Source organism: Scyliorhinus torazame, chromosome 5 (genome assembly GCF_047496885.1).
Source record: "Scyliorhinus torazame isolate Kashiwa2021f chromosome 5, sScyTor2.1, whole genome shotgun sequence".
Lineage (NCBI taxonomy): Eukaryota > Metazoa > Chordata > Chondrichthyes > Carcharhiniformes > Scyliorhinidae > Scyliorhinus > Scyliorhinus torazame.
In genome coordinates this window covers 286,609,924-286,625,701 of record NC_092711.1, presented here as the reverse complement: position 1 = coordinate 286,625,701, position 15,778 = coordinate 286,609,924, and the positions used below count along the sequence as shown (strand labels likewise).

The 15,778-nt window shown below is 44.0% G+C and overlaps 1 protein-coding gene across 3 annotated transcripts in view; it reads right to left on the bottom strand.

The window, feature by feature from the left end:
- Positions 1-2,627: 2,627 nt before the first annotated feature.
- Positions 2,628-15,778, bottom strand: part of LOC140421179 (uncharacterized) — a 49,981-nt gene continuing 36,830 nt past the window's right edge. For all 3 annotated transcript variants that reach the window (XM_072505674.1, XM_072505675.1, XM_072505673.1), the window contains 5 exons: positions 13,771-13,907; positions 10,640-10,794; positions 9,726-9,793; positions 5,059-5,179; positions 2,628-2,858 (listed from right to left, as the gene is read on the bottom strand). In XM_072505674.1, coding sequence (XP_072361775.1) covers positions 5,091-5,179; positions 9,726-9,793; positions 10,640-10,794; positions 13,771-13,907 — 449 coding nt within the window. In that variant the 3' untranslated portion in view covers positions 2,628-2,858; positions 5,059-5,090. The remainder of the gene's footprint in view (positions 2,859-5,058; positions 5,180-9,725; positions 9,794-10,639; positions 10,795-13,770; positions 13,908-15,778) is intronic.

Below are 15,778 nucleotides of genomic sequence, written 5' to 3'. Positions count from 1 at the left end.
TGCTTTTTAATACAAACAAGACTCGCGTAACTTTGGCAAAATAACCACACTCTTGAGCTCTGGCTTTGTAACTCTGATAAAGTAATGGATAAAAAAAAAACTTTGGCAAATGACTCAGTTTTAAACATCTGGAACAACTCAAGCAGAATCAAAGCTGTTTTTCATTCTTTGAAACTGAATCCTCCAATGAGCTGTGGACATGACTATTCTCCATTACCTCCTCTCAACCAGCAGTCAGACAACATAGCAACAGCTAATTTTGGTTTGCAGCCTTAAACAGAGAATCCTTAAGTGGCTATTACCTTTTCCAAAAAAAAAAATCCTTGCCTCCATTGCTGGCGAGGGATGTTAAGATTATGAATCTATTTTTGGTTCTCAGAAACTAAACTGATCCACTATACATTTCCAGTTTTTATTACAGTTTCTTTCTTAAGGTTTGCCAAAGTTTGTAAAAAAAACTCACATTTATAAAATGCCTTTAATGTTCTATCTTCTACAAACTGCAGCAACCATGTTTGGCAAAGGAAGAAACAGGAATAAAAATTGGTTCAAGACCTTCGCAGAAATGACTCCTGTCAGTTAAGCGAAGAGCACAGCTCACCTGCCTTACAACAAGCACATACAACAGCACTCTGGGCCCCATTCCCGTGAGATGGATATTTCTCGGCCTGTTCTGGACGATCTTCTGCAGTTACCTATCATGAATGAGGTTGATGCTGAACCTTCACTACTTGAGCTTGAAAAGGCCACTGACTCCCTAACATCATGGAAAACAAATAGAAAGGACAGAATACCAGCTGAGATACTCAAGAATGGAAAGCCTTGCCTGTCGCCAAACCCTCGCAACTCTTTGTCTGCTGGAGAGAAGGTTCTGTCTCATTGGATGTGTGTGATGCAAACATCATCACGTTATCAAAGACCAAAGGCGATGGAAGGGATTTCAACAATTAGTGGGGCACCTCATTCCTCAGCGTCACTGGGAAGGCTTTTGAGAGTCAGTCTATCAAGGCTCCAACGACTAGCCCACAAAATATACCTGGAGACTCAATGTGGCTTCAGAGCAGGCCGATCCACATTATACAGCATGACTTTCTTGCTACGCCAGCTTCAAGAAATGTGCAGAGAGCAGCAAACATGATTCCACCTTGCTTTTGTGGATCTTTTGTTGGGGGAGGGATGGGGTTAGTCATGGGGAGTGGGATGAGTGGTTTGGTGGGATTCAGGTTCACATCAGGGGTTGGTTGTGGCACTTTGTTCAGTTACACAGGCTCAACTCTGAATTACGCCAAATGTTTAAACTGTTACATTTCCGGGTAAGTATCCAGGTAAGACCATGAGTTCAGTGTTGGAAGCTTTTGCAGAGAGTCCCAGGGAGAGTAAATCAGCCCACTGGAAGTTTAAACTTCCTGGAAATTAGAATGCACCGCGATTTCTGCAGGATAGTGACATGCAGCACAGATCACATTTCACTGGATATTGGCCCCGAGTCCAGTGTTGGCCCAACCCTTCCAGAGAATTGGGTTAGGTACATGGGACTTACCTGGATACTATTGAACTTTAAATTAATGGAACGATGAAACAATATAGAGTACATCACCAATCTGCGAGGATTCTGTCTCGTGTGGAGTTTGCACTTTTTGCCCGTGTCTGTGTGGGTTTCTTCCAGGTGCTCCGGTTTCCTCCCACAGTCCAAAGATGTGCAGGTTAGGTCAATTGCCATGCTAAATTGATCCTTACCGTCTAAAAGGTCAGGTGGAGTTACGGGGAAAGGGTGGAGGGTTGGGCCTAGGTCGGAGCAGGCCCGATGGGCCGAATGACCTCCTTCCGCACTGTAGGAATTCTATGATTCTGTTAGGAAATATAAATCTAGTGGCGGCTGGGTGGCGCAGTGGTTAGCACTACTGTCTCACGGCACCAGTATCCCGGTTCGATCCCAGCCCCGGGTCACAGTCCATGTGGAGTTTGCACATTCTCCCCGTGTCTGCGTGGCTCTCACCCCCACAAATCCAAAGATGTGCAGGCTAGGTGAATTGGCCACACTAAATTGCACTTTAATTTTAAAAAGGAGAATTGGGTACTGTAAACTTTAAAAAAAAAGGAAATATAAATCTGAAGACTTGATGTTTTTTTTAAATAACAGGTAGGGTGAGTTGATAATACAGAGCAGAAAGAAACAAATGGTTACGAATTGGGGTCTAAAATGAAGGAACATCAATAAAAGAGTAAATTCAAACGATTTCTGACAGGGAAACATTTTTTAAAAAATGTTGAGCAACTGAAAGATAAACTGGATATAAAGACTGATGTCTGGGGGCTAAATACCGAGAAAGACATGTTGGGCCTGTTTCCATGTTATAGTTTCTGTGTAATTCAATGTAATCTTGCAGCAAAAAAAGATGAACACACCCAATATATGTCCAACAGTGAACTGTTGCTACCAAAAATAACCCAACTGACAGTCATAACTACACTAAACCAATAATTATAGCTAACAGTGAAATGGGTATGGCATCAAGCACTCTATAACATAAAGGCCTCCGATATTCTTTGGTAATTTAAAAATATGTATTAATGGGGTTTAAAAGTCCATCCCTAACTGTTGAGAAGGTGGTCACTAATTAAAGTGCTTTTCACTGTTGCATTATATTTTAATACAAGGATTAATCCTTTCAAATGAACAGATTGACAAACATGTTCCAATAGTATGCAAAGGTATTGCATGACAATCCATTGACTGGTGTGCTACCAAATTATACCAGATTCAAAGCTGGGAATGAGGAAAGGTTGCTCAGTCCAGCCTCTTTATCCATGTCTACTGATCTAGCCTTGACCAAACGAGAATTCAAACAGTGTCCAGTCTGTAAAAATGGAGAAAGAAAAGTTTTTTAAAAACGGATCCTTCAAACTTCTCTATAACTACCGTAAACATATAGTTGTACAGTAATTTTTTTGCAATGTGTATTATTTGGTACAATATGTTTAAAATAAGAATTGTGAGGAGGGCTTCATGTTAGGAAGAGGGTGAATGGAGAACTACAGACCTATTAGTTTGACGTCAGAAGTAGGGAATATTGGGCAGAATCAATATAAATGTATAAAAGGGAAATAGTGTTTGACAAACTTGTTTTAAAATTTTTGAGTCATTACTTTTGAGCACTGATAATGGAGAACCAGTGGATGTGGTGTATTTGGATATCCCAAAGGCTTTTGAGAAGGTCTCACACAGGAGGCGAGTAAATAAAATTAGAGTGCAGGTGGGCATTGGGGGAAATATCTAGTATGGATTGAGAATTAATTGACAGAAAGAGAGTAGGAATAAATGGGTCATTCTCAGGATGGAAGGCTGTTATGAGTGGGGTATCACAAGGATCAGTGCTGGTTCACAATCTACGTAAATTATTTGGATGTGGGGACTAAATGTAATATTTTCCAAATTTGCTGATGACACCAAACTGGGTATGAATGCAATTTTGGGGGAAGATTCAAGGAGGCTTCAAGTGGACTTGGGCAGCCTAAGTGAATGGGCTAGAAATGGCAGATGGAATATAATGCGAATAAGTGTGAAGTTATTCATTTTAGTATAAATAGAAAGATCGAATATTTCCTAAACGGTGAGAAGTTAGGAAGTGCAAGTGTCCAAAGGAAACTGGGGTATCTTTGTTCATGAGTTACTGAAAGCTAGCATCCACATGCAGCAAACAATTGGAAGGCAAATGGTATGTTGGCCTTCAACGCAAGGAGATTGGAGTACAGGAGTAAATATGTCTTGCTGCAATTGTACAGAGCCTAACGAGACCTCATCTAGAGTATTCTGCACAGTTTTGGTTCCCTTATCCAAGGAGGGATATACTTTCCATAGAGGGAGGGCAATGAAGGTTCACCAGATAGCCCTTGGGTTGGCAGGATTGTCTTATGAAGAGACTGGGGCCAGGATTCTCCATTCTGGAGAATATATGCTCCCACCAGCAGAGAATCGGCACTGGTCTCTGTTGGCGCTAGCAGCAGTGCCCAGATGAGAGTGTTACTCCTGAACCATGCAAATCTATGCATGGTCGAGAGCTTGCCGGGTTGCCTCGGGATCTGTGTATTGGGCTGTCTTTTCAGTAGGATGCCCGATCACAAGTCCGGAGGCAGGCCCACCCCACCCCTGTCACTGTCAAGGAAGGGCATCCTCTCCCTCCCCCACCATGGAAATAATGGGTCACCCTCCCAAGCTCGCATGGGTGTGACCTGACCCCACCATCCACTCCCTTCAGTCCCTGCCCTCTGGCATTGCTAGTGGTGCACCGCTCCTTGGCAGCACGGCACCTAGATACTGATAGTGAAACCCGCACCTGGCACAGTGGACCCCAAGGGGGATCAGTGCACTGATGTGCCCCTTTGCCACTGCGGGGGGGGGGGGGGGGGGGGGTCCCTGCGGTTTGCCCCTCAGCCTGAACTGCTCTGCCTGACAATGACAGTCCAGACAGTTCGGTGAGGAATCAATGCAGGAACACTTTCCCTTTCCTAACATCTGCTCCCTCAGATAAAAACCTTTAAAACAGTAGTTGTAACAAGTGTCAGAGGCTTCCTGAAAAGCCCACAACACTTGAAAAGGTTTCCAATACCTTTCGCTGGCCTGTGATTGACAGTTTAAAGGCTTAGCCACAGCTGCTTGATGGATTGTTTATTTATCTTCCCTTCACACTTGAATGCATCTCAAGTATCCTGCTTTGATGCTGACCAAAATGTTTATAGACAAGATTTCTGGATACTAATGACATCAAGAGATATGGAGCTAATGTGGAAAACTGGCATTGAGCTAGATGATCAGCCATGATCTAACTGAATGGCGGAGCAGGCTTGATAGGCTGAATGGCCTACTTATGCCCTATGTTAGGATTTATTGTCCAAGAATTTGTTTCAAGTTTTTTCATTTAAAGGTAATATTTCCAGTAAAACTAAATCCACCATAGGGGATTAGACTCTGGTGCTGTTCATTAGCTTCAGAAGTTGGTCTTCAATACTATCTGAAACTCATGACATGTTACTACCTTGGCATACCCAGTTTCCACTTACCAATATATTGTTGCATACTAGAACAGACCTGGTCATTTTCTTAAGTTAGTTGATTCTAACAGTAACTTTGCAAGGCGTTGTTTCCAGCACAGCGGAATACTTGCTCCAGTTTTGGGTGAAACTTTAATGAAGAAAACAATTTTTTGTCACTAGTTCTTAGAACCATTCAAACAATATTAATATTTAAAAAGGAATATTGAAGAAATATAATATAGTAGCAGGTAGGAATTTGAAATACAGCTTCCTCTTGTTATGGGGCGAGGCGTTTTCAGAACCCCAAAATGTATCATGGAGTTCAACCTACCTCTCCCTTTAATGGATTTGTTGCTTTTCCGAGCACATGCCTTTTTCCTTAGGTGTGAGTTTACAATTATGGACACGTGGGTTTTTAAACACAAAACACTGTTTATTCCATGAACTCAACTTAACATCTTAAATAAACATTGGATCTCTTAACACCCCTTACTTCAAAGATAACTCAGAAAATATTGCAACAGTAAATAACTCCTTAAAATGTTCCTTCAAACTTCCAAGAGACACCTTTAAACAAAATCACATCAGGTTAAAGGCTTTACTTTAAATCACCCAAATGATCCAGAGGTAGTCTTTCATGGCAGAGATCCAGTTCCCTGCAAAACACAGACACCCACCCAGCTCTTTTCAAAATCTAACACTAAAAACCTGCAAATTGGCTGACCTAAAGCCCAGCTCCACCCACTCTCTGACATCACTGTTTTCTTAAAGGCACATTGCTTAAACATCCATGTCTTAAAGGTACTCTCACATGACACTCTGATATTCAGGGGATTTATCACTGAACCAGACTGTTCACACCTCAATATTGTGTTTGACCTGAGATGATCTTCAATTACTTACCCATTCCATCACTAAGACCACCAACTTTTACCCCTATGAAATCAACCACCTTTGCTGATCTGCTGCTGAAATTCTCAGCTGTGCCTGTCATTTCTAGACTTAACTATTTCAATGCTCTCTACTGCTGCTTATATCCTAACTCACAAAAGTCTTGTTTACCCCTCACCCCGTGTTTGCTGATCAACACCAGCCCCTGGTATGGCAATGCCTTCATTTTTATAAATGTTATAAAATTCTTACCCTCATTTTCAAATCCTTCCATGGCCAAGGCCTTTCCTACCTCAGAAACCTGGTCCAGCCTACATCCCTCAAATACCTCGGCACTCTTGCGCTTCGGGCAAGTTGTGTGACCTCTACTTTAATTGCTCCACCGTTACTATACCATCAATTGTCCAGCTGTTCTGGAATTTCACTCCACACATCTCTGCCTACCTTTCCTCCTGAGAATGCTGATTAAAACTAAACTGCTGCTCATCTGAACTTTTATCTCATTATGTGGCCCATGGCTACATGCCAGGTACTATTTGTTAACACTCCTGTGAAATGTCTGGAGATGTTTTACTATGTTAAAGGCGCTATATAAATCCAAGTTTTTGCTGATATAGAAAATAGCTAAACCGCATTGAACAAGGAGATCCCAAGTTCAAACCTGACCTTTGCACTTAGCTACATATAGGAGTTAGCGACCACACTGCATCAGTGCTCTTGTAATTAGGGATAGGAAAGTGCTGCAGGTTATTTTTACGTAATAACAAAACCAACCACCAAGAACGCCAAGAGTGCAAGAAATTATAAGCAAATATTAACGTAAACTCCATTGGCAAGAAACGTTCCAAGTGTCATTTTGGGCGCAACGTCCTGTGTGTTTCTCGATGGCTGTGCCCAAGGGCATGGCCTGTATTTAACAGCAATTCGTGCCAAAAATGTGCGCCCATGAGTTTCATGCCGGTACTGCCTGTCCTGCCAGCCAAATTTGTGCCCGGCAGCTTCCTACTAACAAGGGGAGCTGCTTTTAAAAGGTCCTTCCCAGCCAGCACATAGCCATAGCACCATGCAGGTCAGCTCCTGGTTCGGGGATGCCAATCTGACAAGGCTTCTGGATGCCGTGGAGGCGTGAACGGACACTCTGTTCCCCGAGGGGGTCGGAGGACCAGCTGCAGGGCCGCCAATGCCACCTAGGAAGCAGTAGCAGCGGCCGTCTCTTTGGACAGCATGGTCAGAAGGATCACCATACAGTGCAGGAAGAAGACCAATGACCTCTACTGGGCCACCAAGGGTAAGTGAACACTTGCCCCATGGCCTCAGTCCCACCTGCCACACCCTGCCCCGCCCCCCCCCCCATCCCTCAAGCAACAACCACTGCCACATCAGAGCACTGCTTTTAGGACCCACCAGCACACCCCCTCCATTGCTAGGTGAGGTGCCCACACATGCCACCTGCCATAGACTATCCCCCTGATGCATCAAGTGTGCGGCTCACATTGCATTTTCTTTGTCCTCTCAGGAAGTTGGCCCACAATAGGCGTGAGAGGGCCCAGAGGGGCAGCGGTGTCATATTTCCAAGTCCTCACCCCTTAGGAGGAACCGGCCCTGGAGATGGCGGCATTGGCCAAGGAGAGAGCAGTCATCGGCAGCAAGGTTGGCCCGTGCCAGAGGTGAGGATCAGCTGCTCCTTCACCCAGATGACCTGCCTCGTGTGAATTGTTTATGTCAGGCAAAACGATCCTTACTTCTCATTGACCACAATCCCTTCTACCACAGGATCTCCACCCGAGCGGGCCAGGCCAGCAGCAGCCCCCCGCCCACCACCACCACCCAAGAGAACACCTCGGAGGAGAGCTCCGAGGAGACTACCATCGAGGCATCATAGCTGTCAACCTCACCTTCCACCAGCGCAGAGACACACACTTTGGTGGGCAACACGAGTGGCAGGCTTCTGGGGCACAATCCGATGACCACCGCATATTTGCTAATGCACATCAGGTAGAGGCAGGAACATCCAAGGGAGTCAGCAGTCAGAGATCTGCTGGATCCTAGGACACAGCTGAGTCCCAGTCAGATGCCAAGCATCTGAGCAAAGTTATCCTGCAGCTGATGCAGACGCTAGGGCACAGCCGTGAGATTCAGGAGGGATGTCAACTACACTCCGGTGAGTGCATAGCCGATGGGAGCAGTCGCAAAAGGCGACAGGCACAGGAGATGGTGCCGGCAAAGTGTGGCACAGAGACCAACACTGCTATTCGGGCGAACGCAGTGGAAAGTCTGGAGCAAGACATCATCTCTAGTGGTGGTGCCCAAGGCATGGCTCAGTCTGTGACAACCATGGCTGAGGGCGTCGGCAACATGTCTCAGTTGGTGAGGGACATATCCCAGACCAAGGTGGACAATGCCGAGGCACTCCAGAGCATGTTCCAGGCAGAAGTGGACATTTCCGGGGCACTCCAGAGCATGGCCCAGACACTGACGACCATCGCCAAGGGCACCAACACCATGGTGCAAGCAATGGGGAGCTGTCAGGGCCAGATGACTTCAGCTGCCCCTCCGGCACATGGAGACCCCTAATGCCCAACAGGCACAGTCCTGGTGGATGGAGCGACCGAGGCCAACCCAGCTCCTGCCACCAAGGAGACGACGGTGATTTCCCAAATCCCCCTCCCTCCTGACACCGGTGCGTCTCAAGGTCAGCGGGCAGAACAGGATGGCATGGCAACGCCAGTGGCACCGGCAAGTCAGCCAGGGCCCTCCGGCTCTACACACCCCAGGACGTCCACCAAGGGCATCACAGGCCACAGGGCGTGAGCAGCAGCAGACTGCCTCCACTTCAGATATGCATCCTGGGGACACACTTAGATGTAGCGGCAAAGTACGGAAGATCAAGAAGATAAAGGATTACTGAGTGGGCAATGGGGAGCGGAGAGGAGAGCACTATCTGTAGCAAGGAACAATGGGAGTTTCAAACATATCATTCAACATATAACACCTGACACATGTGAAGCCTCCGTCACATTATTTTGCACAGTGGGCCTGCCTGCACCCCCACCCACTGTTGCCCTCCACCCCCCACGCACAGTGGTCCAAGATCAAGAGCCCGCCAATGCAGACTCCGTTCAGGGGCTGGGTGTGAGCACGCTGTCATCAGAAGGACAGATGTCAGACTCCGACATCAACTGAGGAGCCTGGGCTTCGATCAGCACTGCGAGGACAGCTGCTGCAGGGTCTACAACACCATTTATTGTGGTATCTGGAAGGGATTGGAGAATCAGAGAGACCTGTCCCTTTCTCTCTTTTGGAAAAAGTGTGTGTCACCCAGTTAGAGAAGTCAACATTCAGACACCTACCAGCGAACAGAGATCTCATAATAATTGCATCTTCTACATCTGACCACATCCAAGAAACCTAAATCGGCCATAACGTTTGAAATCTACACCGCAAAACAAAATTTAACCATATATTCTTTTATTATTTTAAATTTGACTCCAACTTCCCTTATTTCTGATACCTATGTGCGATCTCATGTTTTAATTATTTTTTTCTCAAGTTTAATAGTTAATAAATTTGCTCTTTAACTCAGGAAACCTTGTTGTATTTGGTCACTGAGAAAATAGTTCAATACATTTGGATTCAAAAAAGGCATATCCTCGTGAAAAAGAAACTTAAACCTTTATTGTGACAAACCAGGGAGGTTGAATAGAGATGAACTAGTTCATTCCTCACCTGGTCAAACATTATTTTGAAACTGTACACAACAAAACAAATTTAACGTTCACAAACCCAGCAGCTGTAACACTTACCACAATTACCATCTGAATATCTTGCAAGCCCAGCTGCTGCCATTTTTTGGGAAAGTTTAGACCCTCTCCTAAAAGGAAATAAGTGAAATCAAGGTTAAATATAATTAAAGAAAAGTGAATTTATGCTGGTACAAATTTTGTTACTTTAACTGTTAAATTATACAGCACTGCAAAAAGAATATAGATTATACCCGAGATGCTGGCTGTTTATTCCCCATGTATTAGCAAATGTAGAACCATATTTTGATTGTTGAAATCATGATTCTAGACAGCAGTGAAAGTGATTGAACTGCAAACTTCCTTTAATATTATTTATACCAACAGATCTCCTGTGGTCACAGCGAGTCAAATGTTACTATGAACGGGGGTATTACCATTCCTATTGATTTACCAGCATTGGGAGCAGCCATGGGACCTGAAAGAATAAAGAATGTCTAGGGTCTGATAAGGCCTTGTAGTAATTTAGGCGGTGAAAAGGAGGGCATTGCACACTAGGAGAGGGGAATACCTGCAACATTTGAGGGAAGGTTTGAACTAATTAAATCATCTTTGAAAAACGTCTGTGTCAACTAGTTTTTATCTTCAGCAAATGTCTAATGTCAAAAATAAGGTACAAGACTTGCTTTGTTTAACCCAAGGATAAAACTATTCTTCTGGCCAAACTCTCCCCATCAACTGATGATGTGCCTAAATAACACGCTGGAAGGTGTCAATTTCCTCCTGTAAAGTGACAATTCTATGCCTCTCACCACCACTGCCTGTCTGAATAAAGGTACATCAGGTGAAAGTAGCCCATGTGGGAAGATTAAGACTTTTTACCTGCCACAGCAAATACAAATTAAAAACAAAGTGTATACTTAATCAAAATAAGAACATCACAACTCAAAATAACAGAGAAGTCTTTGCCGGCATACCTCATGATACCTATTTTCCCCTTTTCACTGAAAAGTGCCACTGTCATGATGTTGGATTTTTGGTAAAGTCTTGCAAAGAATGTTTTATTTTTCACAGACTTCATGAACCAGTTGATCTCTGACCTGGACCAGGTAACACCATACATTGGAGAAATCTGCAGGAGATTATTTAACAGGATATTGTTTTGTTAGCATTCCATCCTCATATCCATGGAGTAGACCATTCGGCCCTTCAAACCTGCTCCGCCAGTCAATATGATCATGGCTGATACTCTATCTCAATGCCATATTCCCGCATTTTCCCATACCTCTCCATGCCATTAAAATCTAAAACAATTCTCTCTTTGGTAGCACAGTGGTTAGCACTGTTGCTTCACAGCTCCACGGTCCCGGGTTCAATTCCTGCTTGGGCCATTGTCCGTGCGGAGTCTGCACGTTTTCCCCGTGGGTTTCCTCCGGGTGCTCTGGTTTCCTCCCACAAGTCCCGAAAGACGTGCTTGTTAGATGAATTGGATATTCTGAAATCTCCCTCGGTGTGCCCAAACAGGTGTTGGAGTGTGGCGACTAAGGATTTTCACAGTAACTTCACTGCAGTGTTAATCTAAGCCTATTTGCGACAATAATAAAGATTATTATTATTATTCAGTAAATTTGCCTCCACAGCTTCTGTGGTAGAGAATTCCGCATGTTCACTACCCTTTGAGTGAAGAAATGTTTCTTCATCTCAGTCCTAAATGGTCTACCCGTATACTGAGGCTGGGCCCCCAGGTTCTAGATTTCCTAATCAGGGAAAACATTCTGCCTGCATCTAGCCTGTCCAGCCCTGTTAGAACTTTATATTTTCAATCAGGTTTATTCTCATTTTTCTAAACTCTAGTGAATACAAGGCCAGTTGAACCAATCTCTCCTTATAGGACAGCCCTGCCAATCCCGGTGCATTGTGAACTTCTGCTGCACTCCCTCTATGGCAAGTATACCTTTTCTTAGGTAGAGAGACCAAAGCTGCATGCAATACTTCAGATGTGGCATCACCAAGGCCTTGCATGACTGCAGTAAAATATCTCTACTTCTGAAAAAACACCTCTTGCAACGTTGGCCAAAATATCACTTGCCTTCCTAACTGCTTGCTGCACGTGCCTCTCCACCTTCATTGAATATTGTGCAAGGACACTCAGATCCCTTTGTACATCCACACTTCCCAATATATCACCATTTAAATAATATTCTTTGTGTCTATTATTTGCACAAAAGTGTATAACTTCACATTTAGCCACAATATACTGCACCCGCCAGGTTTTTGCCCACTCACTAAAATCTGAATAACCTTGAAGCCTCCTTGCATCCTCCTTATTCCTCACAACTCCACCCAGTTTTGTGACATCAGCAAAGTTGGAAATGTTACATTTAGTTCCCTCATCCAGGTCATTTATATGAAAAGCTGGTGAACAAATACTGATTCCTGTGGTAGCCCACTAGTCACTGCCTGCCACTCAAAAAAAAAACATTGTTTCCGATCCTCTGTTTCCTGTCTGTCAACCAGTTCTCGATCCATGCCAATATATTATCCCCTATCCCATAAGGGCATAATTAATAGGAATTGGAGTGGATCATTTCTGTGGTCCGCTATTCAATCTGAATAGGACTAATCTTCTGCTTCAATTCTCATTTCCCACACACTCCCCATATCCCTTGTTTCTCAGACCAAAATTCTGTCTTAGTCTTAAATAAATCACATGCTCGGGCAGCACAGTGGCGTAGTGGTTAACATTGCTGCCTCACGGCAACAAGGTCCCAGGTTTAATCTCGGCCCTGGGTCACTGTCCATGTGGAGTTTGCACATTTTCCCTGTGGGTCTCGCCCCCACAACCCAAATATGTGCAAGATAGGTGGATTGGCCACACTAAATTGACCCTTATTTGGAAAAAAAATAAATTGGATACTCTAAATTTTTTTTTAAAATCACATGCTCATTTCTTTTATTCTTTCAAGGGATGTGGGTATTGCTGGCAATGGCAAGCTCTTGCTGCCCATCCCAAATTGCCCTTGAACTGAGTGGCTTTCCACACCATTTCAGAGGGCAGTTTAGAGTCAACCACATTGCTGTAGGCTTGGAGTCACACGTAGGTCAGATCACGTAAGAACGGCAAATTATTTGCCTAAAGGACATCAGTGAACCAAACTCATTTTTACGACAGTCAGCAATTGTTTCACGGTCACCATTACTAGTTTTTCAATTCCAGATTAATTTCATTTCAATTGCACTAGCTGCCATGGTGAGATTTGAATCCTTGTCCCCAGAACTACAGCCTGGGCCTCTGCATTAATAGTCCAGTAACATAACCACTACGTCATTGCCGCATTGTTAAAGTTATTTTTTTAAAGAGTAATGTGGATAAATCATTGTCAGAAAGTCTGATCATTTTAATAATTCTGGGGAAAACCATTTCGTGAAATGGATGCCCCATTATTTGAATCGTTTCTGATTGCGTAATCTAAACATGCTGTGGAGATGCCGGCGTGGACTGGAGTGGGGCACATTAAGAAGTCTTACAACACCAGGTTAAAGTCCAACAGGTTTGTTTGGAATCACTAGATTTTGGAGCACAGCTCCTTCATCGGACTCACCTGATGAAGGAGCTACACTCCGAAAGTTAGTGATTGCAAATAAACCTGGACTTTAACCTGGTGTTGTAAGACTTCATAATCTGAACAGCATTACTTATTAAGGATGGAACATGTTTTATGTCGGTTTTTGGGACACATTTTTAGGGATTGTGAGGGCAAGTGTCTCAAACGTAATGAGTGGGTGGAACTTGCTAGTGGGGTGAATATCAATCAAATTCCTATCCCATCATGCCCAAGGCATTGAGTACACTTGCATCACTGCAGCTTCTACATCAGCATTTAAAAATGTAATTGTTTTGTTCAATTGATAAAATTGAAGCTAAAAAGAGTTCACACGCAGCACCATTCAATATCTTTGGCTTAGCCGAAATTATAAACATCATCAGACAAAGAGAATAATCTTCCCTAACATTTGTTTATTTGTTTCCGATTTGGCATTAGATATTATTTTTTAAAACCCCAAAATTCCAAATGTTTAATTTTCTTATACAGCTCTATATACTTACATTTGCTAAAGACACACATAAGGCTTGCTGGGGAAGGGTGCAATATGTTGGAGGGAGAGATTTTAAAAAACTTAACGAAAGGCAAGCAGAGAATCCATAATCCACACATAAGACTTCCATTAGAAGGTGATGATCATCTGCAAAAAAAAGTCAAAGTTAACAATGTATCTCTTCAATGCAAATTTATCTTTCAGTAAGTGAATTCTCACAGACTGCTCAGTGCAGAGTAAAAAATAATCAATAATCTGCGGCAATCGGATTTGCAAAAAATTCCGGTGTATAATGGAATCTGAATGATTCCGTTCATTTATTACTTCGAGAGAGTATATCCAACTGGGTGATCAAAGGAATAATAATAATAGGAATGTAACATATTGCTGAACACTTTGATGGAAAAGGTAATTGACACTCCACTCCAAAGTACATACCTGCATTCTTCAGGACAGTTCTATTATGAATCTTTGAAACAGTGCTCAGACCAAGTGGTTAATCTTGCAAGTTCTGATAAGTATATGACTTGAGTTTATTGGGGATGTAAGTTAAAGGGGCAGCACGGTAGCCTTGTGGGTAGCACAATTGCTTCACAGCTCCAGGGTCCCAGGTTCGATTCCGGCTTGTCTGTGCGGAGTCTGCACGTCCTCCCCGTGTGTGCGTGGGTTTCCTCCGGGTGCTCCGGTTTCCTCCCACAGTCCAAAGATGTGCAGGTTAGGTGGATTGGCCATGATAAATTGCCCTTAGTGTCCAAAATTGCCCTTAGTGTTGGGTGGGGTTACTGGGTTATGGGGATAGGGTGGAGGTGTTGACTTTGGGTGGGGTGCTCTTTCCAAGAGCCGGTGCAGACTCGATGGGCCAAATGGCCTCCTTCTGCACTGTAAATTCTATGAAATGAGTATAGAATGAAAGTTAAGTAAAGAAGGCTGGTCTAGAGTATAAGCATGTGTTCATTCTTAATATCTTTAACATTATACAGACTATTTTAGATAGAGTGTAGTTATCAATATTCAAGTTCTTTGATTTTGTGTAGCAAAGTTTATTTGTTTGACTGTGAACCTTGTAGAATCATAGAATTCCTACAGTGCAGAAGGGGGCTGGCCCCTCAAGGCTGCACCAACCCTCCAAAGGAGCACCCTAAGTAGGCTCATGCCTCCACCCTTTCCCCACAACCCCACTTGACCTTTTGGACAGTAAGGGGCACTGCGGGAGGAAAACAGAGTACCCGGAGGAAACCCACGCAGACACGGGAGAAAGTGCAAACTCCACACAGTCACCCAAGGTCAGAATCGAACCCGGGTCCCTTACGCTGTGAGGCAGCAGTGCTAATCACTGTGCCACTATGTCGCTATTACTGGCATTATTCCTTAAGCAAGTATCTGGCTTTTTGGATTCCAAAACAATCTATAAACATTTCTGGTCTCTACCAAGATCACAATAATAATGCCAGTTACTGGCACTGCATGGAGAACAAACTATATTGTAACAGTAGAAAACAAACAGAAGGTCATAGGTTCAGTTCCCTATGTGGCTATTTGGTTTATTTAGGCAGAGCACCAGTTTGGATGTCATAATTATATGGGTTAGGAGGTAGAAGTGCACAGATACAGATGTCAGCTGCGGCCAAGGGGAATCTGTGTTCCATGATAATATAGATTGTCTGAAGTTGCAGCTTTTATAGCCTTTGAAGGGGCTCCGCCTCATCATTTAGCTGCACTTCAGCATCATACTTTGTCTGAAGTTGCAGCTTTTATAGCCTTTGAAGGGGCTGCTCCTCAACATTTAGCTGCACTTCAGCCCCATACTCCTTATCTTCAGTCACCTAGTTTGGAGGAGTGTCGGGAGGAAGGAGGACCTCCTCATAAACCAGCTCTTGGGCCTGGCCAAATTGGCCATGAACAAGTCCAGGAGGCAGGCGCCCAAGGGAGTCATCTGACCCAACTGTCTGCCCCTCTACTGCGGCTACATTTGCAGCTGGGTGGCCTTGGAGAGGGAGCAAGCAGTGTCCACCATCATG